The sequence below is a fragment of the Acanthochromis polyacanthus genome, chromosome 15, assembly GCF_021347895.1.
Source record: "Acanthochromis polyacanthus isolate Apoly-LR-REF ecotype Palm Island chromosome 15, KAUST_Apoly_ChrSc, whole genome shotgun sequence".
In the NCBI taxonomy this organism is placed as follows: domain Eukaryota; kingdom Metazoa; phylum Chordata; class Actinopteri; family Pomacentridae; genus Acanthochromis; species Acanthochromis polyacanthus.
The window spans coordinates 8,167,786-8,194,555 of record NC_067127.1 but is presented as its reverse complement, the minus strand read 5'-3'; the positions used below and the strand labels follow the sequence as shown (position 1 = coordinate 8,194,555).

At 39.7% G+C, this 26,770-nt stretch overlaps 1 protein-coding gene across 1 annotated transcript in view; it reads left to right on the top strand.

Moving 5' to 3' along the window:
* The first annotated feature begins 1,794 nt into the window (after positions 1-1,794).
* Positions 1,795-26,770, top strand: part of LOC110945293 (SH3 and PX domain-containing protein 2A) — a 53,558-nt gene continuing 28,582 nt past the window's right edge. Inside the window, 6 exon segments of the mRNA XM_051960203.1 lie at positions 1,795-2,373; positions 8,417-8,497; positions 14,517-14,592; positions 15,319-15,395; positions 16,228-16,319; positions 23,458-23,489. Of these exon segments, the coding sequence (XP_051816163.1) occupies positions 2,302-2,373; positions 8,417-8,497; positions 14,517-14,592; positions 15,319-15,395; positions 16,228-16,319; positions 23,458-23,489 (430 nt within the window). The 5' untranslated portion in view covers positions 1,795-2,301.

The window sequence follows — 26,770 nt, the reverse complement described above, 5'->3', positions numbered from 1 at the left end:
AAATGTATTGTCATTTCATGGTTGGGTTTGTACTGCTGAGACATAACAGAGACCTTTACGTCGTATGTTAAATACAAGTATTTCCGCTGTTAGTCGTCTTGTCCTCAGGTAGCTTGACGGACTCGGGTAGCGGCGTCTGTTTCCTGGATCTCCTCGGCAGGACGGGCTCTGCTGAGCGGCTCTGCTGGGCTCAGCCCCCTCGTCTCTACCACGCATGCTACTGTGATCCTGTCGTCATGAAGAGGAGAAAATGGTAGAAGTTGATTCAGATTTTAACCCCATTTTGGCCCATTTTGTATTGTAAGCATCCAGTCTGTGTTTAAAAGTGATCAGATCAGCTAATTTCCATTAATTAATAGGCTGAGCTAAGAAAGCTGGGATATAGCAATCTAATAAAGTGAAGCTGCCCACAACACAGTAATATAGGCTTCCTCAACTCATCCATGGATTATAAGATATTGTAAAATACAACAGGACCTCTTTTTCACACTAGTAGTAGTACACATCAATTTAGATTTAGCTTACATAAAGATCCTCCCAGATACTTTCAAATATAGATGCAAATATTTACCTTGAATAGTAATTTGTATACCATAAACTAAGATTTTAGGGGATCGCAGTTCTTTTCTCTTGAGGCAGAAGGATTTGAAGACATTCACATCAAAGTCTACACAGGCCATCACATCAAAATGCATTTTTGAGGACTTACAGTAAAAAGAGATATGGAACATAACTTAAAGACACTGTTACAATCAGACATTCTTATGTACAAGGGTTATCAGAAAAATGTACCTAAATATCAAAAGTTAAAGCCTAATACAATGGCCTCTCAGTGTGTTATATCACACTGATGAATTACTTTGTCAGCTTTACCTATTAACATGTAGACTGTGAAGCATATTTGTGTTGAAACTGATTGAGTAGAAGCTTTTGTACATTTTTAGCTCCATTTAGACCCATTTTGTTTGACAAGCATACAGCATATGCTTATAAGGAATTAGATTATGTAGGCTAACTAATAGCCTACATAATCTATTTTTTGGTTTAATAATAAACCAAAAAATAGTAATTTCAGTACACTAAAAATGGTAAAATGGCCTCTCAGTGTGTTATATCATTCAGGTGGATTATAAAGCATTTTATTGTCTAAAAACTTTTGGAAAAATTAATTTGCCTGCAAATTGACAAGTTTGATGAGCATGTAATATGTAATTCAGTCCATAAAACTGAGAAACTATAGCTGTCCAATTAATTCAGAGGAGGAAAAAAAAAGCACTCTATTCTCCTTGCTGTTTCCATAGTCTGAAGAAAAAGATGCACCACTTGAGTTGTGGAGCGTCATCTTGTGGGGAAAATAAATATAAGCGTCTTCACCTCCATGCTCATCCACTGGGGGGAGCAAAGTCATTTTCTAGGTTCTTTTGGTTTAAGTGCTGTCAGAAATGCCAATGTGACTTTGAAATGAAAGCCAAACTGGACGACATAAATGATATGTTGTGCGCTTGTCAGCCAAGTAGACAAATGACATGTTTGCTTGCATGTTGCGGTCGTGATTTTTGGTGCGTGTTAAGGGCAAAGCGGTGACATCTGCATTCAGCATGATGCCACAAATATATGTTTTTTTCAAAACCTCAAACATGTCAGTTCGTCTCTCTCTCTCTTCTGCTGATGTGTATAGTCGTAGTTGTCTATTGTGTACAGCCTATTGTGGAAAATAGAATGTAGTTCTCTCCATCCACATTTTACGCACAGGAAAAAGTGCGTCAAATCCAACATCTAACGTCTTCCCGCTCCAGGATCCAAAGTTTGGACCAAACTATGAATGATTTGAGCATGGATGTTTGGTACACTGTTTCACGCGTTTAAGAAAAAGTAAGAAATAGTCCAAGAAACAGTCTGACCTCACTTTTTGAAGGGTCGCTTGCTGTGCGTCCAGCCAGCTGCAGCGGGACCGCCCCGTTCATATTGACTTGCTCTGCCCCTCTTGCTCTGTGCAGCAGCGGTGCAGCCCCTCCTGAGGGAGGAGAACTCTGATTAAACGCCAGTTTTATTGCGTTGTCATGTTTCACAAGGACTTCAGAAGCTCAGAGACCGTCTGACAACATCATTCCATGGATGCACCCAAAGCCTGAGTGCGGAGAGTTCAGCTTTTTTTTTTCATCCTCTCAACTTTTTTCTCCCCTTGGTGACCGCACAAGACAGTTCCCTTTTGATTTTAGATAATCAGATTTTCATGGGTGAACTTCTTCGTATGTGCTTTTTGTAGTGTTTCTTGGTGCAAAGTCTTTTCGGTCTGACAAGATGCAGTTCCGCACTGTCCTCGACGTGAATGTTGTGGACGTGCAGAAGAGAAGGAATCCCTCCAAACACTATGTAAGTTGCCTCATTGTTCTCTGTTGCTGTTGTCCTGTTGTTAAAGTAGAGATAACGTCGCCAGCGCAGACTCCACACTGTGTGCAGTCTCTTTGGAAATTTGAGCCACGCTATAGCAGGCTTATGGATGGCGGCGTATCTGCAACTTGATGGATGTGCCATGAAATGTTGCACAGGCATTCATGCTGTCCAGAGGATGAATCTAAGGGCTTTGATAATTTATTGCATGTTATTGTTGTCCCACTGAGCGATTGTTTGGCAGTGAGTGATATGAATCTATGATATTGACAATTCGCCCAACTTTTCACCTTGCACCATCAACACGTCACAAATTCACATTTTGCCATGTTTTCTTATGCAGATTTGTGAACTAATACTTTCAAAACTAATGGCATTCCCATCAGCCTCAACTTTATTGTTCTCAGTAGTAGCTGGTGAATATTGACAGGGTAATACATTCAGTTAATGTGATTATTATACATGTTAAACCTGTATAATAATCCCATATTAACATTTAAACACTGTGTTTGTCGATATTTAGATTTTGGCATTAAGTGTACTGCATCACTGTGCCTAAGGACAGCCTCATTGAGCTGCCAGCAAAGCCATAGACTGAAGACCAATTCACTGCAAAAACAAATATGGCAGCCTGTTCTACATTTAAATGACTGATAGAGGAGTAAGAAAGGTTTATAGGAGACATCATAAACGTTTCCTTTGATGTTAGCCATCTGCATGTACATGTGATTGTGTTTGATGGACAGCAGCCCACAGGCTGAGCCCTGGCAGGGGAAGAAAAAGTAAACAAACTTGGGCTGTAGGTTGTAAGCCAGCAGTGGAATTGAAGAATTAAGGGTCACACCGGCATCCAGACTCACAGATGTGGTATTTGTAGGAACATTTACATGCAGTTAAATGTGCTAATTGGCCATATGACCTGAAAACCAACAACATAACGAGTGTCTTGGCCCCTGCCCCACCAGTTACTTGTTTTATTGCTCGTCTAACAAGCTAAGATGCATAACAAGTCAAATGCTTGTGTTTGTAAGTTTTAAAAGGATAAAAAGAAAGTTAACTGAGGCTGTTGTTCGTAGTCTGTGGCTTGAGGCACATTCTGACTGAGAATTAACCTTGTTCCAGCGTATTTATGCAAAGAAAGAAGGCATCATAATGAAACCAGGATCATATCATATAGAAACCTCTCTTTAAACTTTAAATCTTGATGAGTCTGTGCTTCTGTTTAATAATGTATTGCACACCGATATCCATCCTGGTCACAACTAATTCAACACCAAACTGACCGCAGTTGCATAAATGTGTAATACATATAGTTCAAGGAAAAGTCGCACAGAGACATTCCTACATCAACATTATCTGTGATCTTTATCAAATACTGTATAGCAAATACAGTTCACCATGTTACAGAGATCTGTCACGCCCTGCTTCTGTGCCAGTGTGTGTCTGGCTGACTGTTTACCCACAAAAATGGTATAAGATAAAAACAAAAAAGTTTGACCTGTGCTGACAACGAATTAGAAGTCATGGCAAGAGAGTGATATAACAGTTCAACCTTTTGGTCATGATTGAATGAAGAAACCTCCTTTTTCAATCTTGATCTGTAAACTCCAGTAAGCAAAGTGATGACAAACAATTTTAACACCTGTAAGTTACAGTTTTGGTCTTCTTAAGCCATTTTGAAACACCAAATGCCAACCAGGGTCATGTATTTAGTATCACCTAACATACATATTTGCTATATTAAGGGATTTCCAGTTCTTTGATAAGGTCAAGGTCATATTTATCTCCTTTACTGAAGATAATGTATCATCTTAGCATCTTCAGACACACAAAAGATCCAGATGCAGCCTTAATTGGCCAGACATAGAAGAATGGGATACACTGGGACATATTGTGTGTAATTTTGTATAGCAAGGCAGAACCACAGTAGTGGGGTTCAAACTGCATTGAAATACTTACTTGTACACATGTAGATCGCCAGTGAAGAGGTACTTGCTTCCCTAAGTACCACTGAAGCTTGGAGATCATCAACCATGCTGTCTGTGTTGGCAAAGATGTCATCATCGCCATTAAGCAGGAAATGAGCATGTGGTCAGTTTGTTTTCCGTTCATTTAAAGGAAGAGTATCCGCTTCAAAGTGACGTTAAAACATGACTCATCAAAGTCCCATTGGAAGATGTCATTGTGTCTAGTTTTAGGAGTTTGTTCAGTCTCTCTCTCCAAACCAGCATCCATTGTTTCTAAGATAAAGGTTCTTTGAATCCACATGCCCTTGTGTAAGATCTCTTTAGGCTAAAGAGAGGTTTTGCACTGCACCTCTTCATAGTAGATGCTTGTATTGGCAAACAGAAGGAAGCTGTCTGCAAGTTCATGAGCTCCTTAGTGTCTGTCAAGATAGTACAGTATCACGGGGCGAAAAGCAACAGCAATGATAGGCGAAAAAAAAAGTCTCAAATCTCATAAGAAAGAGGACTGATGCCTGAGATGTTGGGAGCAGCATTTTTTGTTGATGTCTCGGCTGTGAGTATACATAGAGATTACCATCCTAGCTTATATCTTCTTGCATAGTTTTGTGGTCAGAAAAATATTTACAGAAGTAAACTTGCAATGGCGTTCCAGTTTCTATGTTTGTCTCCCTTAAAACTCATCAAGCATTTCAGTCTGACGCATATTAACAAAGTGAAGACCAATTAGTTGTTATAGTACCGAGAAGTTTACATTCTTAACCCTTTCATGCACAACATGAGTCAACAGTCACCCAAATCCAATGGAAAATGGGTATCTCCTGACCCACACTGCGCATCAAAGAGTTAAGAGCAGAATTTTATGGCTAGTGGTTGTTTTAAACACAGAACAAAAACAACTAATTTACACATCACACAAATCATTACATGAACATTGCCAGACAAAATCAATATACATACAGGATAATACAAACATTTAAAATTAGTGCTAATAGATGTGGCGTAACCTCTTCTTTTTGTGTTGTTTTCTGATTTATCCCCACTGGAAACTGTTGGAGAAAAGTTCAGATTTAAAAATAGACTAACCTCACTTTAATATTGCAGAGGGATGAAGTGATAAAAAATGATGTATTTCACAATTTGCCGAGTGTGTTGTGGATTGAGTGAATTGACTTTTATTTTTACACTTCATTTTTATGTTTCATTCCACCAGACAAGTGAGTAAATAAATGTCACAGTCATAGCCCCTAGGCCATAGACATAATTGAATTTTTCGCTCTTTTTCAGTATCAATCTGCTGAATGGGAGTATAAAAAGACTGTATTCAAGTGATTGTGTCTAGACACTAACTAAACATGACAAGGAAGCATCACAAATTTGTGACTATTAGAGGGGTAACACTTGGCTGACACACATTTTTCAAATATCTCCTACTAAGATACAGCTATATGCTCCAAACAGTAGGATCCACTGTAAATTGCAGTTGGCCTTGCATCACTATAATTATTCAGAAAAAAGTTACAAAGGATTGTAAGGTAGTCATATTCTCTGGCTGATAAATATTTGAGAGTTTTATTTTTGGTATGCAGTGGTATGTTTTCAGAGACGTTAGAAGAAGAATTTTTCCCCCACCAAAATACTGTTTAACAGCAGCTTTGAATGAACAAAACTAACCACCAATATGATCAGAAAATTTTTTTAACATGTGTTGCAGGTATAATGTTTATCATGTTCACATTCTAAGTTTAGCATATTAGCATGTTTACATTTGATTGTAAGTGTCAAAGGTGGGTCTCTTGGTAGCACAGAGAAAAAGTCTGGGGATTGGGAAATCTGTAGGATAGATCTTCAGTGGACAATAAAAGTTAATATGACTAAGAAGTATTTTGTGGCAACCTTTGGTAGCAGACGGTTTTAGACTCCACTGCTTTTAGCTAGATATGAAATTTGGTGCTGACATTCATGCTGCCCAAGAGATGACTCCTAAAGATGCTGGTGAGTTTTAAAAATGTCAATTTGTCCAGCATTTTGTTTATTTAGGTAGCTGACATTACCATCAGCCGCAACTGTATTTTGTGTCTAATGCCATTTTTAAAATAGTAACATGCTAACACGCTACACTTAACATTGCAGTTGCCTACCATCAGAATGCTATTGTTCTCACTGCTACCATGTTAACTTTCTAAAGTTGACATTTATCACAAAGCACTACTATCCTTAAGCATAGTCTCACAGAACTGCTATCATGTCTGTGGACTATTAGTCTTGTTTGACTGCATGGTCTGACCATGGTGTTATCTTCCTGACTTGGGCGATCAAATCCGATGAGCCATGAGACATGTCTCAGCGGGACTGCAAAAATCAATTAGTCCATCAGGTCCAATTGGATTAATTAACCTGAGAGTTGCGATCAATTGCATCATCCATCTCCTCCTGAGGGAGACTCCCCAAGGCCACTAAACACAGGGCACAGACTTTTCTCTTGGGATTAAAGCCGGAGGTGAGGTTCGACTGGGAAGTCCCCCACGAGCGAAGAAGAGGAAGAAAATAAAATCTCATTATCTATGAGCTAAGCAACTGGAAATGCTTATCCGGTTGGAGAGAGGAAAGAAGCAGCCCTTTGTCTTTTGTCCCCACTGTTCAAGTGTGACTTCCTTCCACAGACTCATGGCACTGGAGCCGCAGAGTGCATGGCAGCTAATCCTTGTTTACATACATTGCCTGAGGGGGATCCTTCAGGAGAGATGAGATCCAATGACAAGTCTTCAGTTTACTGCATGAACACTCTTGTTAAATACAAACTTAAATATGTATAGTAAAACTGTTCCTATCAGCTATATATGACCACTTGTTATAGTAATATATTGCAAATGAGCGCACCCAGAGACATTTATGTGCATTTATTTGTTTACTTGGAATTCGCTGTAAAAGGTGTAACTCTCTTTCATAAAACTGCAAATGCTCTATAAAGGATCAGTAATGATGGCTACAACCATCTGAATCAGTTCCTGATGTTACCAGAGGTATTCTCTAAAAATTAATCTCAGAATTTTTTCTCCGTTGTGTTATGTTGGCATGCTCAAATATGAACATGGTCCATTGTTCTTTTTGGATGTATCTTGACCTCACACACACCACTGTGGCCCATGCTATGGCCTGAATTCAGAGTGTTTGGTCAGGGTGTCTGTATCTAATTAGTGAGCTGTTGGAAAACGTGTTCAGTCTCGCTTTACAATCTCTCTGTAATAAAGTGTCTGCAGAAAGAAGAGTGCATTTCAAACCAGCATCTGATGTCCTTGTGCAGCTTGCCACCATATGTGTAAATGCTGCTTTTGTAAACACTCAGTGCCATGCGCTTAGCTGGAAATGCATTAGGTGGAGCCATCTGTTTCCGAACCTCAGGGTTTGCACAATTGTTCTCTGGGCCCTTTATTGTTGCGGTAAATAAAGCAACTATTTTGGGAAATTTCCAGCAACAGTGTTTTGTTCGGTAAATGACTGTTGTCTGCCAAGGAAGTGATAGTACCATTTCAGCTTCAGAATGAGTAAGCACTTTTCCCTTTCCATTATTTACTGTGACAGATAAAACTGCTCGACGTTGTTGACATAATGGGAGCATCATTCATTTCCTTAAACAATGGACTCAGGTGGACTTTGTAAAGTAAACTTTGAAGATATGTTGCTACTGAAGGCATGAAATGGAGCTTGTTGTGAAGAGACAGCGTCACAGTTATTTTTTTTAATAAAACCTGTAGAGTTAATTAAAAAATGCATGACTGTTTCGAAATATTTTAACCAACCACATTCAATTGACCGCACTCAAACAAATATGCAATTCATTATTAAAGGTTTTAATGACATAATACTTGAAATCCATTGGCCCTCTCATTGACCCCTGATGGCTTTCCAATGTGTGACTGAAACAGAGGAACTTAATGAGTTTATTTGACCTTTGACGACCTTTTGAAGTTAAGTCTGGAGGGCTAAAGCGGTGCCGTGGTGTCTTTCACAAAGTGACTTTGCTCCTAATGGACCTCTTTTGTTTGTGCTTTTCTCTCTAGGTGTACCTTATCAATGTCACTTACTCAGACTCCACCTCCCATGTCATCTATAGGAGATACAGCAAATTCTTTGACCTGCAGGTAAGTTACACTCTCAGAACAACAAAATACTGTTACAGCTTTCATTTATATTTGCATAGGAAGTTGCTCAAAAACCATAAAGCTTTACATTTTCTGTTAATGTTAAATGGTCTTAATATCTCTTTATCATATTGCCATAATAAAGTTTGTGAAGTCAGCTTGACCTTTCGGTCAAGACTTTCTGTTCAGCTGCTGGAAAGCACTGCGCTTCGTGAAAGGTCTCATTTAAGACGATGGCTTGGAAATAGGAAAATGGGGGAAATCCAGTCAGCAGATGCAGGAAAAAACATGACCTCAGTCAGAATGCAGAATGCAGCATGGGGCAAAGTCTTGATCCTTGATCCAGCAGCCTCCAGTGAAATATCTGCACTTCCTAAAAGTGGATAAAGTGTACATTTAAATCAAACAGATATTCTATACTACAGTTTATTTGTTAGAAAAATAACAAATCCAAATATTTAAGCAGCCTAAACAAGAGTGTGTGAGGTTAAAACCTTAATAAGTGCATACCTTATCTAGTACTTGTCTTGTAAAAGCCTGTCTCTGGCTCTTCTCTGATAACCCTCTCAGTCAGACTGCACTCTTCTCTGCTGTGGCTCTGGTGGGCTGGCTATAGGAAACCCTTTGTTCTCTGGTCTCTTGCTAATAGCCAGGAAAATTCTGCCCTGGTCTGTTTGATTGAAACAGAGCTTCACTCCTGTGTCTGTAAACATTAGTCTTGTCCATAGATTCCTGCTGCCGGGGTGTGTTTGTCTGGCCATAGTAATCCGTGAAGAGCAACAATCTGCAGCTGTCTATACAAAATGCTTGGGGATAGTGCGTTTTATTTGTCCTTATATGAACATAGTCATATATGTGTCAACAATGAAGCACGCTGAAAGAAGATGTATCATTTATATTTTATTGAGCTGGCGTAAAAAACAGAACAATATTCTCACTCTGAGGCGAGAGAGCATTGCTTACAGTTATGTAAATTAATGAATACCATTTTTGTTGACATCATTTAAATCCATGGAATTTGCATAAAGCTTCCTATAGAAGAACAATACATCTTAAATAATGCAAAGATAAATATGTAAATGCACTGATTAAAATAAATAGGAAGTTGTGGCATATAAAAGATATGGTGTTAGGGTAATGAACAGCCTGAAGCCTTGGATTTAAAGAGAAAAAGAAGCTTTCCCTTGGATGTTTAGATAGGCCACAACTACTGTATGCTACTTTAGCATGTTTTCATATGATTTCAATTTTAATGACAGTCTTCCAATAGTCTCACTTTTCTAATGCCTGTATTATAATACTAGTCTTCTCTCCAGGCAGAAACTGAGCTTTTGTTTGTGTGTCTGCCAGCTGACACCTACTGTTTCTTCCAAGCGCTTTGCAGCACAATCGCATGTGTTATGTTCACAAGAAGCTGACAGGGAAAAAAATGCATTTGACACCCTTGGACTGACAAATGTGACCATGATCTCATCTGATAAGCATGAATTCAAAATGAAAGCTAAGTAAGGTCACACAGCAAAAAAAAAACGAAGCCTCTTAAGCAGTGTTAGATCTTTTATATCATGTCTAACACAAGTAAGTGCTACGGTGCTGGCCACATAAAAGTCCTCGTCAACAACAGGCAGCTTTACGGATTGTCTTTTAAAGATGAAGTATCCATTTTTATTACCAAATGAACATCCAAAAATGCACTCACTGCAAATGATTTAAATCTTTCCAGCACACTAAATTCATAACTGCTCCTCTGGGAGGCAATTATCATAAATTACTAGGATCCCATCTCCTTTTTGTCTGATTCCTTCGCTCTTTGTCTTTTTTCCTGACCAACAGTGAAGTGTGCTCTTTGTGATGCGTGCGTAGAGTCGAGCACTTTGAAGACTTGTTTTAGAAACAGTTGTTTTCATGCAAGAATAGTGCTGAGTCTGGTGTCAAAGGGAAATGTTTTTGACCTACACATGTTTGACGTGAGCAGAATTGGTCAGTGTGTCAAGCGCATGAGGTCTGCCCCTCTACACACCCTTCAACCACAGTGGACAGAGCACACGGGTCACTGCATTCCACAGGGGGATTGTGGAGTGTGTAAGCTGGCCTGGTTTTCTTTTGGACTGAAACTTCTCCAAAAATCCCTTAGTCGTCATTATTTTTGGACTGGGGAGTTGGACCATGGTCAGCTCTAGCCTGTCTGCATTATAATTTGTCTGGCCTACATTCCTGACACAAGTTGGGTTCTTTAAAAAGGTTATTTTTCTCAAAAACTGTTGTCAAACATGGGCTCTTTTGTAGGCATGTATGGTCTCACGTAAGCCCACCAATTTGTATGTTGCCCTCCCATAACAACACAATTGATGCAGCACAGCCATAGACTATATAAGTACCTGAAACCTGCAGCGAGTGGCGAGCCCATTCTGTAAAGGTTTGGCTGCACCATACTATCATTCTGCTATAGTGGAAAAAAAGCGCTCTGACTTGTTTGTAATTCTTTAAACCAATCACAGTTGTTGTGAGTGGATCTAAGCGAAGGATGCGGCTTCGGTGTCCCCCCGAAATAGTGGCGGGTGGAATTGTTGTGGTGGAACCTTTGCATGCAGGGAGGCGAGCACTGTGATTAAAATGGATAATTCACCGCAAAAAAAAAAAAAATGGCAGGGCTGGCTTTTTGCACGATCCAAATCCTTGGAAAAACCTGGATTTTCAGTGTGGTAGTGACGTAAACCGTAACACACAGGGAGCGGAAGGTAGAACAAAGCCGCCTGAAATGTGTGAGGGCTTATACCTGCTCGTACATCTGGTGAATCAGACTAATGAGAAAGCAACTATTCTTCTCTCTTGATTTGTTACCTCAATAAACATTTTCCTAACATGTTTATGGTCTCAATCACAAGCTTCAAGACTTTTAAAAGCAGCATTATACAGCATTTAATAGATTAAATTCTCATGTGAAGTAAAATAGACAATAATGCGTAAGATTATATTTAGGGGCGGGGTTACCTTGTGATTGACTGTTTGCCACCATATCCCCATGTGTAGCAGACAAACAGATCCATCATGTCCCGTTTCAAAAGACCAAATGCCAAATTCGAAGCTTCAGAATGATAATTCAGAAGCCGGTGGCTGATGTCATGTTTGCTATGGCCATTGTTTGTGTACCGTCTATGAGCAGAACCAGAGATACTTTTTCTTACACTGTGTGTATTTTCACGGTGCTAAATCCTGGTGCCTACATTGCTCACAATGCATCACAGTCTCTGACTGTTTAGTCTGCAATTTGGGTGTGTTACGCGAGTAGCTACTCATAAGAGTGTGGCCTCCAGGTGCAAACCTCAAACAAAGATGAGTAAGTTTGCTTCCTTTTAACACCTCACTGCCATCTGTATCCCATCTACAAACTTGTAGTTTTTGCCTCCCACCAAAACTACCTCAAGTGACATCATTTGACACAGTTTATCACATTATATTTTGCTGCTTCTGGAGCCCCAAAAGATGTTATATGTTTTTTTGTGTTCAGAGTAGACCCTGAGATGTATTTTGAAAATTGTTGGTGTTCCCCTTTAATTAAGAAAACCAATTATATTAAATTGAGCCTTTAGGTTGAAGAGATAAACTAACCAAGGATATGAAAACTTTTCAGTGTAGTATTAAATGCACTCTTTATCACTTGTTTCTAATAACAGTGTAGCCACAGCTTTTTAAAGTTTGTGCGTAATAAAATGTGATTCTCTTTAAGTAAATGTGAAACAGTTTCTTAATAGCTCTTGCGCCATGATTCCTCTGCAGTAAACAACTATCGAGTGGATGTCACAACACAACGCAGGGATGGAATCAGATTGTTTTCCCACTCAAACATTCCTCCAAACTCCCCCTGTCTCAGATGCAGAAAAGTTTCTTTGTCTGCTGCACAGCGCAGCCTCTCTTTGTCTTTTCCTCCCTCCTTACTCCGAGCGCACTTAAGCTTAAATGCTTCAAAATGATTATCATTACAGCTTACAGAAGCTGTTTTGGGTTTTTCTGTCACCGGAATTTATGTTCATCATATCACTAAGCCAAAACAGAGATATGTTTGATGATTGAGTGTTTTCTGCAATTCCTACCTCTGGCATTTTTTCACAGCGCTGATTATCAAGCATGTGGAAAGAGACTGGGAAATGAGATTACATCATAGCACCTGTTACTGTATGGACATGTTCATTTTCCCACTGGGAACACTGCAGCTTAATACACTGAAGTCTCCTAGCCAGAGTTTGGGAGAGAAATACAGATTAATTGCAGTGTCTCTGGTTTCTGAAGCCTCAAAATTAAAGGTATACGAAATGTGAGAAATGTTTTCCCTCAGAGTTTTGTTCCAAGTTGCCATAGAAACGGTTTTCACACCTGTCCTGTGGAGCCGTGAGTGTATCCAGGCGGGTCTCTGGGGGTGATGTCATCCTCACTTCTGGATGAGAAGCTTCTCTCTCAGCCGAGGCGGTTTGGGAAGGTGTTGAGTGAGCATTCCCATCTTAGAGGGAGTATACGGCTACATCCAGCTGTGAGGCCGACGACATGATGAGTGTGCAGCTCCGTGTGACACACAAACAGTACGGCAGCCAATGCACCGGTACAACAACTGGGATTTTTGAAATTTCACTCTTGCTGTAAAATTGTGTTACTGGCATAGTATCATGAAGAAAAACAGTCTGGTTTGTGTTCATATTTGAAGTTTTGCCTTCTCAGTTTTGTTGGCACAAGACCGTAATCTCAGGTAAGAACAGAAATCTCACCATGCATGTGTGCAGGTGTGGTTAACCAGGACAGTTCTTTATACTCAGCCCTTTGCTTGCCCTTAAAACACAATAATGAAAGGAAACCCATTTCTCGTTAGCTGTCTATAGTTTGGAGGAGGGGGAAATGCTGTGCCCTGTGAGAAATTTTAAGATTTAGCAAAGGCAGCAGATGAGAGTGGAAAAGAAAGAACCACAAGAAGGGAAACCAAACCACCTCTTACTGGAGAGGTCCTACAAACAACTCCTACAGGCCCAGACAGACTGGGTCCAATTTTACCCTCCAAGCTTGATTCTGTTTGTCCACCTGGTTCTTTTTGGCTCCATTTTGACTGAGACTAGCCTCATGGTCTCCTCCTCCCTGTTGAGAGTGCTTCAGCTTGACGCTCACAGTCTTTGCTCTGTAACAAAGCACATCTGGAACGAGGCAAGGCAGAACGAATGACGGCGGGGCTACATCTGGATCTCAAGCCTGCTCTTACTGTAGGATGCTCTCATGTGCATTCATGATATGGGCGTAATTTATTGAGGGAGGAAACTGGAAATTCTTGTCCGTGTTACAGAGACATACTTAGTGCATTTACAGTGCATGTTTTATTCAGCAGTCACCCAAAAAAGCTCCTCCATCACACAGAATATGCAACATATGGGACAGATGTACACATATCTGAGCAGACAAGCTGCTCCTCTTAAAATCTGCTGCCATCGTAAAAGACTTGACACAGCCTGCTTTGTATGTGCTTTACTGTCTGCTCAACTCCGTACCCAGTCTCTCAAGAGATCGATCCTGTAAATGGACAACTGAATCAAGTGTTAACATCAAAGTGCTAAGTATCTACCCTGATGGCTCTTTAAGCTCCTTAAGCTTTTGAGTTTTTCTCTCTCAGATGAGCGTGGGTGACGTAACCTTGTCTTCTGCCCCAGCGATCAAAGAGAATCTGTTTGCAGTTGCACGACACAGTAGTTTTTCAGATGACATGTAATTAAACCCTCTGTTGACTTCATGAACTCTAACAAAGAAGTCAGCTGTTTTTAGAGAGTTTCCAACCCCCTTTTTTCTGTTTCTATTCTCATCGCAGATTACTACACTTTCAACTCTGACTGATAAACTTGTGGTAGATAAAAAGCAGTTCATGTGGTTTTTCTATCATGCAGTTAAAGTGATTGCTTGCCTTTTATATTGGCATATTGGCTGCTTGGGATGATAAAAAGGGATGCTTTGAGTTTGTGCTACTCTATATTTTCTCTCTCGCTTTTTGCAGATGCGAATCCTTGACAAATTCCCGATTGAAGGAGGGCAGAAGGACCCGAAAAAGAGAATTATTCCCTTTTTGCCAGGTGATACACTTAGTGCACAACACTTTGATATCACTGACAGCATCACAGTCAACATTTTATTTGTCCAGGAGCACTGTAATACATCTGGAAGGCGCTACTGATGTTCTCCTACATGCTCCATGGCAGGGCCTACCACATTGCATTGTTTTATTAACTTCCATACTCCACCCAGGCCAAATCAATTTGTGGTCAGCCATGTCAGTAGGAGGCTAGCAGAGAGGGATTTGTCTAATCTGATAAAGTCATTGTGGGCCAGAGCAGAGGAGAGCAATGAAGAGATCCTTTGTTAGACAAGCTGTGCTGCTTGAGGCTGACCAGCTCTGTTTTGATCTCTCTGCAAGTCCAACATGGGGTGAACAGTATTCACTTACACACAGCAAGCAGTTTGCAAGGTTTCATTTTTTTTTAGTGGGTTTCATGGATTTTGACACAAATATTAGCAGTCAGTCTTCTAGGAGTTAGAAACGGGGGATTCAAGAATAAGAGTGTCCTACTTTCACTGCTGTTAATGCGATTTTCATTCATTAGTAATAAGTTTATTTCCAATCGTCAGTACTGGCTGAATCTGAATCTACTCAGCCAGAAAAGGATCATGCTGGTGTTGTTGTAAATGCTTAGATAAAAGCAGGACTTTATTGGTATATCTGGTTTTAATATTAACTGTTGATTGATTCTAATTGTTGTTGGAGATGCGTATACGTCTAACAATGCTTCATCTTTCTTCAGGTAAAGTCTTGTTTCGTCGAAGTCACATAAGAGATGTAGCAGTCAAGAGGCTGAAGCACCTGGATAATTACTGCAAAGTAAGATAAAGACTGTATTTTTCTCAGTTTGTGTCCAGCACTTTTAGTACAATACAGCTTGTCTTCTTGGACAGACTACTCATTCTCCCTTCATGTATTGGTTGGAAGAGTACTTTATCTACGTCAGCGCTCTACTCCCTGAATATTTGCCGCAGTGTTTTTTAGGCAGGCCTCAACATTTATCTTCCACACCAGCCTCAACAGGAAAGCAACTGCTCTATCTGCACGAGCCGTTTCCTGTCACCAGTGTAAATAGGCAGCATGTAAGGAAGCAAGGGAAACGGGGGCACACAAGGGTAAAAAAGACTAAGAATGAATCAGCAGACTTTAAGTGTAGTAGTGAGTGCAGATGGCTACCTGACCCTCTTCTATTGACTGGGTCTGAGAAGTGAATTTGGGGCAGGTGCGTTGCCAAGTGGGGCAGCAGTTTTCATTTAGTGGAACTAAACGAGATTTGTTGTGAAGGCAGGAGGCTTTCTTTTGAATTTGGTTTCTATGATTGTGTCTTTTCTAATTCAAGCGCAGTGGGTTGAGGCAGCTCAATTTGAATTTTAATCGAGCTGCGACGACCGGCTGTTACACTATATAACCCCTCTGTGTTTTTCTTTGTTTTAACATTCACTCTGGGCTCAGGGCCTTCTTCCTTCCCCTCCACACCCTCCACATCTCTGCCTGGGCTTCTCGTCCGACTGACTGTGCAGTGACTAAGTGTTATGAATTGGTTACTCATTGCCATTCAAAGCAAACTGAAGAACGTTCAAACATTCATGCAACCTTTCATGTATGTGTTTTTGTTGCAACTAGTAGCTTTTCCCTCCCTTCTCTCCCACAGGCTCTGATGAAGCTTCCGTCACACATTTCCCAAAGTGAGGAGGTCCTTAAGTTCTTTGAGACTAAGTCAGAGGACCTCAACCCTCCCACCGAGTGAGTATCTACATTTAATCAGAAAAGCCTTAGCACCCTGTCTGTTTAATGAACTGTTAGATACCAAACATTGCCCTCTGGTGGGTTATAAACAGTGGATGCGACAGAAAACTATGAGTGCTTGTGTGGTTCAGCGGCTGGGATAAGTGCCTTTTATTCGTACTGACCCATCTTGATCCAGAGGGCTTTGCTGTGCCTAAGATGATTGATTGATGCCAGTTGAGAGGCACTGTGTTTTATTAATAATGATTTCTGGGAGGTGACACCTGATGCCAGAGCAAATGGGGAAGGATCAGTGGTGTCACAAGGGTGCGGCTGAGTTCAAGTCTCAGGGCAAATGAGGCTCTCAGGCTAGTCATTTGTCATACTCAGTTCAAAGTCATGGTGGGAGTAATTACACGCTGGCTGCAAGATTACTTTTTGTTTAAATCCTTTTCTTCCAGTTTGATTTATGTTCAGCTGAAGGGCATCTGCGACTGTATTTTTCGCACCAAGGTATGAATTTAAACTCATCAAAACCTGGCTCTCCTTTCTAAACACTGAAGGAGAAAACGGTAACAGAATAACTTCTTGAGTGGTCTCCTCTCTACCGGCCAGCCCATCACCTCTAACCCCCAATACCCGTACATGTTAATCTCACTTCAAAGTGACACTCCTCCTCCTCCAAGTCTCCGAGACAGTCCAGTGCAGCTTAAATTGAGCGGTAAGGTCTAAAAGCCATGCCACCCAAGTGCTCACTTCAGTGCTAGGAGATCTGGTTCAATTCAAAATGACCTTTGGGATGCTACTCCTTTACTCCACAACAGCTCAAAGTTACAGATACAGTGTTCTTGTGATGCCATAAAAATAGACTGTGTGGAGTATGGTAAGGAAGCTTTTATTGATAATATGTTAGGCGCTTTAATAGAGCATAGAAATGATTGTTTACAAGACACAGTTGTATTTTTTTGGGGCAGAAAACGAGCAATGTTTTTCTGCTAAGTGACCAGAGTTCAACAGAGTTCTTTAACAGTCACTGAAATATGATGAGAACAGGTTGTAAAAAAAAACCAAAAAAAACCAGTCAACCTAGCCTGAGAAGTTTACAGGTGACATTTTCTCCCACATAAAATGTGATTTAGACACATTTTACTGGGCAGTTGGTCAGTAATAGCCTCAACAGAGGCACTGAGCCCACATCTTCTTCTGCCATCCAATGGTCAAGATTGGACACTGCATAGAGTTTAAAAATTCAAAAATAAGTGGATGTAATGCTACTCTGTCACAAGAGGGAGCCACACAGTAGGCTTGAAAATGCAGGATGTTTCTCTAGATTTTTGGTAACTGGAGATTAAACAGAGATTGTGTGTTTGTTCATCATAATTCTGTAGACAGAATGATAAAAAAAATTACACACAAACAAAAATCATGTCTTACTGTCTTTCAAGGTCTTGGTTAGGTTTCTGGATTTACTAGTATATGAATACATAGGTTATTGATAATTTTATTGATACTGGTTTGATAAAAGCGTGGCTTTGTGAGTTTTCCAAGAAAAGTATTGTATATAAAAACCAGCCATGTTTAAACTTTACTGCTAGAATACATTGAAATAAGTTGACAAAATCTCTTCTGATGCTTCAAGTTTACCAACACTGTTATTCAAAAAGTTTAAGTCATGATTATAATATTTCTCAGACATCTTGTTGTTTGAAGTCAGTGAGTGAAATAGCAGAAATCTACAATAACTGATGGGCCATTGTTACGGTGAGAGTGATTTAAATCTTTTTAGCTTAACATCCATTTAACCAAAAATACTGCTAACCTTCAGCCACAGATAGGATTTTACATAGAAGTGAACAGTTGAATCAGAAAGTGAAACCCTCTTTTCAAATAGTCTCAGAAGCCTAATGCCTGAAAGCTAGTGAATATTTTACAAGAAAACTGAACTTTTCAGAAGCGATATTATAATACATTTGTGTGACAGAAACACATTTTTATACGTTCTTACAAATCATCTTACAGCCCGGGGTCCAAGTAGTTTGTAATAGAGGACATCCAGAGAATATTAAATGGTGGAGTTTAGATTTCTTTTGTGATAATGGATACCACAGGGTAGATATAATGAATCAATCAAAATACAAAGCATTGGTCATCAATCCGTGTTTCAACACTGCAGCGTTAGTTTGACAGTTATGCTGAAACTGAATGTTATTGTGGATTGCAGCATGGAGATTTAGCTCATAATTTTGACATTGGTGAGCTTTAAGGTGTTTTGCTGAGATAATACGTGCCATTAATGCTAGCCCATGTTTTCGCTTATTTAATTCCAGCACCAGTACCTGAAACAGTGCTTTTATTTTAAATAGCATTCTACTTTTATTATAGCTAAAAGAAAAAAGCTAGTTAAACCAATGCAGCTCATTTGTAGTTCTTCATCAGTTTATAATTTTTTTTAACATGTTGATGGGTTTCCTGCTATGTGTTTTATCACCTATAGATGGAGCTTCTCATTACTCTGAGGATGTTTAGTTGATTGGTTGTTGTCTTATGCTTTTCCGTTACATTTAGTCAGAGTTTATAGGGCCTGGCAGTAAGCAACTGACTCAGCATACAAAAAATAAAGATGCACACATTAAGACTTTGACCCACAGAGGTCATATAGAGTTTATAGGACTGTCTGTTCTGCTCTGTTTGTGGCCAAATCACAGAAGTATAAAAAGGGTCAAGTCCCTCTGTCAGAAATCAGAAATCAGCAAATAAGAAATAAAGATTTATTTCAAATGGAAGTTCAGAGCTAAAAACAGGGTTACTAATGCAAAGCAGCCCTTTACTAATGCGAGATGCATGAAAGTCACATTGACACTGAATGGGATATTATAGCCTGCAGTTACGGTGTTACACGACTACTGAAGTGTTTAAGTTACTGTCAGAATAAGCCAATAAACATTATGATCTCAGTTAGAAGAGTCTCTGTTAATTGGTAAATCACGATGATGATGATCTGTTTAATTGCATATTAAATGAACACTGAGGTTGTCTTAGCTGTATCTTTAGATTAATGTGTTATGCTTTCAGGTCAAATGAGTCTTTTTGCCTCGTGGACAGAGACAGTTTATCTGTACATGACTTGTACAACAAGTATGAAACCGCTTTTGTCCAAGAGAAAATAGTATTGGAATTTAGGAAGCAATAATTTGCAACAAGATTGTGACATTGACGCCAAGTTTTCACAACAGAATAGACTGAGCAGTGAAAGGCAGACTGCAGCAAAATAAATAACCTCCATGGTGTCTGAACTTGGAGGTCAAAGCTCCATCTAGCTCCATTCATGGGGTCAAAGGACTTGTTCCATGAGTTGTGGCTTATTTTTCCTTCATAATTTTTAAAAGACAGAAGAAGGTGGACTTTTAATCATGGCAAGATGTATTGTCCTTGCAATGAAGCCAGTTTATTTAGTTAAAACATCAGTGCCTCATCTGTATTTTCTATTTAAACATGTGATCATGCTGCTGATGCAAAATATGCAGTCAGAACACTGTTACATATATGATGGTACAGCTACGATGCATATACACAAATGCACACTCACAACTTTGTGATTTAAGAAGGCATTGTTCTGATTCACCTTCATTTCCTTGAAATGCACTGAAATCTTAATGATAATCATTACAAGCATAACCCCAATGGTAACCTCATATAAAGCCCAAGTACTAACCTCAGAAGTTAAAGTGGGAACCTGCTTCTTGTCTCCACATTGTAAATGTGTAAACAGAACATGATTAATACAACTACACAGTAATGTATTTTTATGAGCAACACTGTATTTGTCTGAAAGTCTTTTCTTTACAGACTGAAGCTTAATTTGACATCAGTGTTTCACCACAAAGGAAGTTATTAGTGGTTGATACGTGGTCAAACTAGCATTCTTTTACCCTGACATCAGAGTGTAATCATGGCCAAGCTTTGCTGGAGATTCGAGCCAGCATGCATGAGTTTACTGCGCTGTTGTGTGCACTTCTGTGAGGATTCAAATGAGCAGCACTATTACCTTTTTTAAGCATGCACACAAACACTCCGACTGCAACATTTTTGTGTGCAAATCAGATGTGTGCTGTATCATGATGATTTGCTGTTCGATGACGTCGACCCATTGACTCCAGAGCTGAGGGTTACTCCTGCAGAGGTTAATCTGAGGTCATGCAGGAGTGTCTGTGTAATGTATACATGGAGCAGATAGTTCAGTCCTCTGGCTCGACTGAAAAATGTGAGGAAAGCCCCAATATCTCATACATTCCTTTTTGTAACAGGCCCACCTACAAAGAATGAGCTGCAGTTACGCGCAAACAGATGGTTACTCTCAACTCAAGCTAAGGACAGATTCTCACGGGTTTGGATTTTTAATGTGTTCAGCCCTCGCTCACATTTACTGTATGTGCATCTCCTGGCATGGGTGTCTGTATGACGAAGCCAAACTGTGCGAGTTGCAAAGGCTTATCTCCCAACTTCACTGACTCTCCATTGTTAACTGAGGGTTGAAAAGTACCTCTAAAAATGCAGGCACAAAGTCTTAAACATTTAATAGTGTTTGGACATATTTTCCCTCCCCTTACCTTCCCCTCATCTATTAGATTTTACTGGTGATAGGAGGAAGGCGCACAGAGCCAGAGCTGTGTGCTCAGTCTCCTCCTGGGAAGAATATTACTCCACCTCTGCGCTAAGGGTCACGAGCTAGCGGGGCAGGTCAGGCATCTAGTTTATCCCCATCCTTTCTCCCTACCCTCTACTGTGTTTCCCTCAGTTTCATCTCCACCCAACAGATTTTGGCAAAAGAAACACAGAATGCATCGCGTATTAATAATTAAAGTCTAACACAATTAGCCTTGCACATTGTGAATGCTTAAATGTGTCCACCACTCACCTTACTGCCTTTTCATCCAAGGAAACAACTAATACCATCTTATGTAATGTGTGCATTGTTTTGATTTCAAAACCTATTACATATTTGGTTTTCTCTCCTAAAGTTAATTTTAAAGTTGCCTCCAGTGTTACTTGGTGCATCATCTGTTTAGACTATGCTTTTTTTTTTTTTTTTTTTTTTTTTTTTTTTACAATAAACTACCTTCTCATTTATGCTGGCTAGGCATAAATGCTTCACTTTATTGTGTTTTCTGCCTATCATAAAGAAAGTTATACAAATTCATATTGCACTGAGGTTGCATTTGATTTTCCACAGTATGAATGTTGCTGGAAGATGCAATATAAACATTGTTCTTGCAGTCCAAATCATAGCTGTTTTATTTCAAAGTAAAGTAAGTAAGCCAAATGCCAAAAATGACTTTATCTAAAGCAACAAACACAGTTATTGATAAGAAATGTTTTGCTTAAACGAGTGCTGTTGCTTGAAGTAAGGTAATGCTGTGGCTCTTGCCAGACACTGACCTACTCCAGTTTTATAGTTTCAGTGTGGTTTTTCATTTTCAATGTTGTCCTCTGAAAGCAAAACCAAATGTGAAACGGCGTCTTTGTACAGATTAAAATAATCTACTTTTTTTTTTTTTTACATTGCAAAATGCTCGTGAAACGTTTTCTTGTTAACTGAAATCAATGAAACACAGAGAGTTGATGAACAGACTGTAACCTGGCAAATGTTGGACAAGGTTTATCCAAACATGTGCTCATATCCATAACTGGCCATGGCTCCAGTCCTGCTGCTGGCCTCTCCAGAGAGCCAGGTGCCGGTTCCCATCTGTGTCAAACCTCAGCTTTGTAGCAACGTTCTCTCTCCGCAGCTCAGTTAACAAACTGAGAACATGCATTCAGCCCAAACTTCCTAAAATGGTCTGGTTGGGAATATTTGTTTATGCATTTCCTCTTCAGAGCAAATTCCCATCAACCTGAGTGTATTGAGTGCTTGTGAAACATCATCATTTCTGTACCTGCGTTACAGTAAATGAAGCATGAGCGCTCAAAATAATCTGAATTCTGAATGCATTTTAATGAATAATTAAAATGTATTTATCATGCGTGCGTTGTTTGTTTCTAAATGAGAAATTTCTGTCAGACTAAAACTATTGCTGTATATTTTCTCCGCCTGAACAGAACAGCATTGACAGTTTACAGATGATCTGTCCCAGCCTAAATTATGGTTGCACCAAGAGCTGAGCACGCTGTAGATACAGAACAAACATGCACACAGAGAAATCACAAGCAAGTCAAGACAAGATCTTTGCCAAGTTAGAAAAAAAGGAGCTGCAAATACAGAAAACACAGTGTAATACAAATGATGCAATGATATATATAGTGGGCCATTAGAACGTTAAAACAATCCCACAAACAGTCCTTACTTGTAGTGGATTGACTTTTGCATACTTTTGCTGACAGATTGCCAACTAATGTATCTTTATGAATCGAAATGGCAACAACAAACATGTCCTAGCTGTGCCAATCACTCCTTAGTGCAGCCTTGGAAACAGTTCAATTGTAGCCTGTGTTATTTGCAGCTCATTTCAGTAATTGATTGTATACTTATGTTTTGTTAAACATTAATTTACAACTGATGAAGGTCAGCGTTTTGTACCACACATTGACATGTACAGTAAATGTGAGTGTAGTGAATTTGATGCTCTGTGACTGTGATGAAAGTCAAAGCACAGAGCAGGTTCATTGATACTAATGCGTTTCCTTTCAGCGTTTTGTTGCAGTTCAGGCTTTGGGACAGAAAGACGCTTTCACATCTAAACATGAATGGGACTTAACGGGGGGGATATGATACTGTTGTCAAGTAAATAAGTGCTGTTCTGTTGAACAGGCAGCTGCATCACCCTCATGCACACCATGTCTACCATTTGAACGAATGCATACACACATGACGGGAAATTAGCTAAAAGAGCTGATGGTTTGCTCTGTTACTGTCCTTGACATACTTGCAGTGGGACTCACCAGTATGTATCCCACCCTGTCTCCCTCCCTCGGGTAGTGGGTCAAGTTCTGCACGCATTCTCAACAAGGGTTTGGCTGGTACTTGTGTGCCAACTGCATTTTGGATGGTCCCAGGCAGAGATTCAACTGTAGTCAGTTACTGGATTGATCGAGACGTATCAATGCTTTGACCTCTTTTGCTCATACTGACCATGTTGCTCTGGTGTTGTTTCTTTTCCAGAGAGTGTGGAGGCTCTGGAAAACGTAAATCAGGTAAGAAAATCTTTTTTACCTGAGTCAGTAGAGTGTTTGATACAGTTATTCTCCACTCAATCCATTTTATCGTGTCTTTATTGTCTTCACTTCTTACTTAATAGATGGCTTATTAACTAAATACTGCTTCCTTGAATGACTTTGAAGTCTGTTTATGCAGAAATTGTACACTTTCCATCAGTTTTCAAACAGCTGCATAAAACCGCTTGAACTTTAAAATGGAACTCTGCCAATTCTACTCCTCAATGTCAGTTCAAAATTATCAGGGAAGTCATCAAAAAGATGTCGGACTGGAGACTTGAAAATGAAAAAAATCTGGCAGTGGTCGAGTTGCATTGTGGGTAATGTAGGCCCCATATTTTGATGAGTAGAATGAATGTTTGGAATTGAGCTGCAATGATAGTCTAGTAATCTGTTAATAAGTAGCTATTTAATTAATATTGATTATTGTTTTGGGATATTTTTGAAGCAAAATGCTAAATATTCTCTGCTTTTAGCTTGTCCAGTGAGAGAATATGCTACTTTTCATTGTTACATAAGATAGTAATTTTGATTATATCTGGGTTTAGGGCAGTTTCTTTCACAGATTTAACGATTAATGTGAAAAAAATCTGCAGATTGGTTGATTATGAAGTTCATTGTTAACTGCAGCCCTAATTGGAATGCAAAAAATCTCTCTTTATTGGTAAAATGAGTCTTTCATCACTATCGTAGTGCAAAGCTAAATCAGTGTCACATGCTTTTCACTCACATATCTATGTATATATCCTGCCCTTAACACTTAAGAAAACTGTAAAAGACATGAGATACCACGTGTTTGTGCCTCTGTATTTGCTGTGAGATTGTTGTAATAATATATTTGTGTTCCAATGTGTGAGATAATGCGAGGAAGATCGAAAGAGTGAGTGACTCAGCTGAGCATGGGGATAGGAGCGTAGGAAGCGGCAGGAAAAGTATGAGAGGGGTTTAGTGAACAGCTGTGCAATAGTTGTGTGTTGGTGCGAGCGTGCACTTGCATGCATAGTCTCAGAATACCCACATGCATTACTAAATTGCACGTTAGTCCTGCAATCAGATGCAAAGTTGCTGTGGCTGTCCTTTCTGCAATGTGCCACAGTTGACATAGCCGGGCTATGAACGTCTTAGTAAATGACCAGTAAGTGAATTTTCTGTGGGTGATCTACTCTGAAGAAAAAATGTGCCGGAGTTGCCACCAAATGAAATAAGACCCCAAACTAATTTCATTATGTGTTCCATGGTATTGGGGCTTTATGTAACAGGGAATTCCAGCTACATAGAGAAATGGAAAATTTGTCTTATTTCAGCTGTGTGTGTCTCTGTCTCTGTGTGTGTGTGTGTGTGTGTGTGTGTGTGTGTGTGTGTGTGTGTGTGTGTGTGTGTGTGTGTGTGTGTGTGTGAGTGCGTGTGTGTGTTGCGTATCCTACATTCAGTCTGTGCAAGATATTAGATTGGCTTCCACTTATGTTCATATCGGCTGCCTGGAAAGTTTGTCATATAGTGGCTGTCGTTTGCACGCACAGTTCTAGTGTTTTATTCTGAGTTGTTTGGTTTGATATTAAATCAGCTCTTTATTTCTAAGATGCACATGTATTTACTCTTCCTCTAAATCCTTCAGTTGAATTAAAACCACCAATGAAAACAATAATAACACACTTTATGTCTGGTGCTCATGATAATTTACTATTCGCCGTTAACATGTAGCACATACTGTACAAGCTCTTCATACTTGAGCTTCAATCTTTCACCATACTCCCCATGCCGGACATTAGTGGTTAAAGATTGATATTTCTCTTTCAAAGCAGGACAGCAGATAAGTGCAGTGAGTCTGTGGTGAATTTGTGCTGTAGCTGCAGCTTATGGTTTCCATAATTACATGGTGTGTGTCTCCCATAAGAGTTTGCCTTGAACAGGAGAATGCAGCCGTTAACCACAAAACTGCAAGAATTTAGAGGTCCGACTAGGAACTCTGTTTACCTGGCAAACAGAAGAAATCAAAGGACTATCTTCGGTTTATATATTTAGAGATAATCACTCACAAATGGTTTTGTTTTTGTCATTGTCTTGATGACAGAATTGTTATAGCATTCATTACCATCGTGATTGATAGTGATGGGTGATTTGTCTTTTTTGTAGAAATGGTACTGGATGAAAAGAAGTATATTCAAAGGGAATTGGAGATGCGTTTTCAGTCTGATTCAGAGCCATATCTCAGTTATTGTTTGTGACTTCTAGTGCCTTGTGAGGTTTGAAGAAGTCTGTGATTGACTGCCAAGCCACTATTTACTTAAGGTTCAAAGAAAGACATGCTATCTCCTCTCTAACATATAATGACGTTGTCAGGATTGACTGCTGATATTCAGCTTGTCAGCATAAATTACCGTCAGTGACTGTGAATGATGAAGAGATATGATGTCATAACAAACCCTAAAGGAAACGCTGCTACTTACATTTCTGGATGCTGGAGTTCAGGAGCTCCTTCAAAGCATTAGTAATTATCTGTGTTCGAAATAAAAAAGTTAGATGAGCAACAGACAGAAATTGAGTAGGAGAGAGAAAGAAGTGGAGTGCTCGGGGGTGTAGTGCATGTGAAAAGCAGCTGGAGAGGAGGTTTACGTGGCAAGTGGAAACCATGTCAGTGTTTCGCACAGGCCGTGGGAGTGTGTTTATGTGTGCAGACTCGCTGTCTTTATTTGAGCTGCAGGGCTCTGGGGACCGACAAGGTGTCTGTGCATGCATGGGGTTGTGTCTGTGTGGGTGTTTTACACACTATATGTGGGTATGCATGCTTATGAGCACACTTGTTTGGGGGAGAAAGGGTTAATCTGTTAACAAGTCAAATGGTGGGTGGGTCAAGAGGTCTGTGTGTTTGTTTGTATTTGCAGATGGATACGATTTCAAACTTGGATAGGAAGTCATTACGGCAAACGAGCACTTCCAAATCACTTGAACAACCATCGTCTTTCTTAATGAACAGCTTTTGGACACTGGGCCTTTTCTGATCCCTCCTTTTTCTATATTAATGCATAATGATGAGTCTCCTAGTGATAGATTCATTTTGTGCATTAATCTAAATTTAAATCAAATGTTGTGTTTTGCTTTTTTTCCTAGATGTTGTTAAAAGGCAGAAATAGTGCTGTTCATTTAAAGCATACAGCAATAACATCAGCATAGAGATGTGTTGGGTTTCCACTAAGCTCTGACTGTGTCAAAGCTCCACCTCCTGCAGCACAGAGTATATCCAATACAGGCCGCTCTGTTTC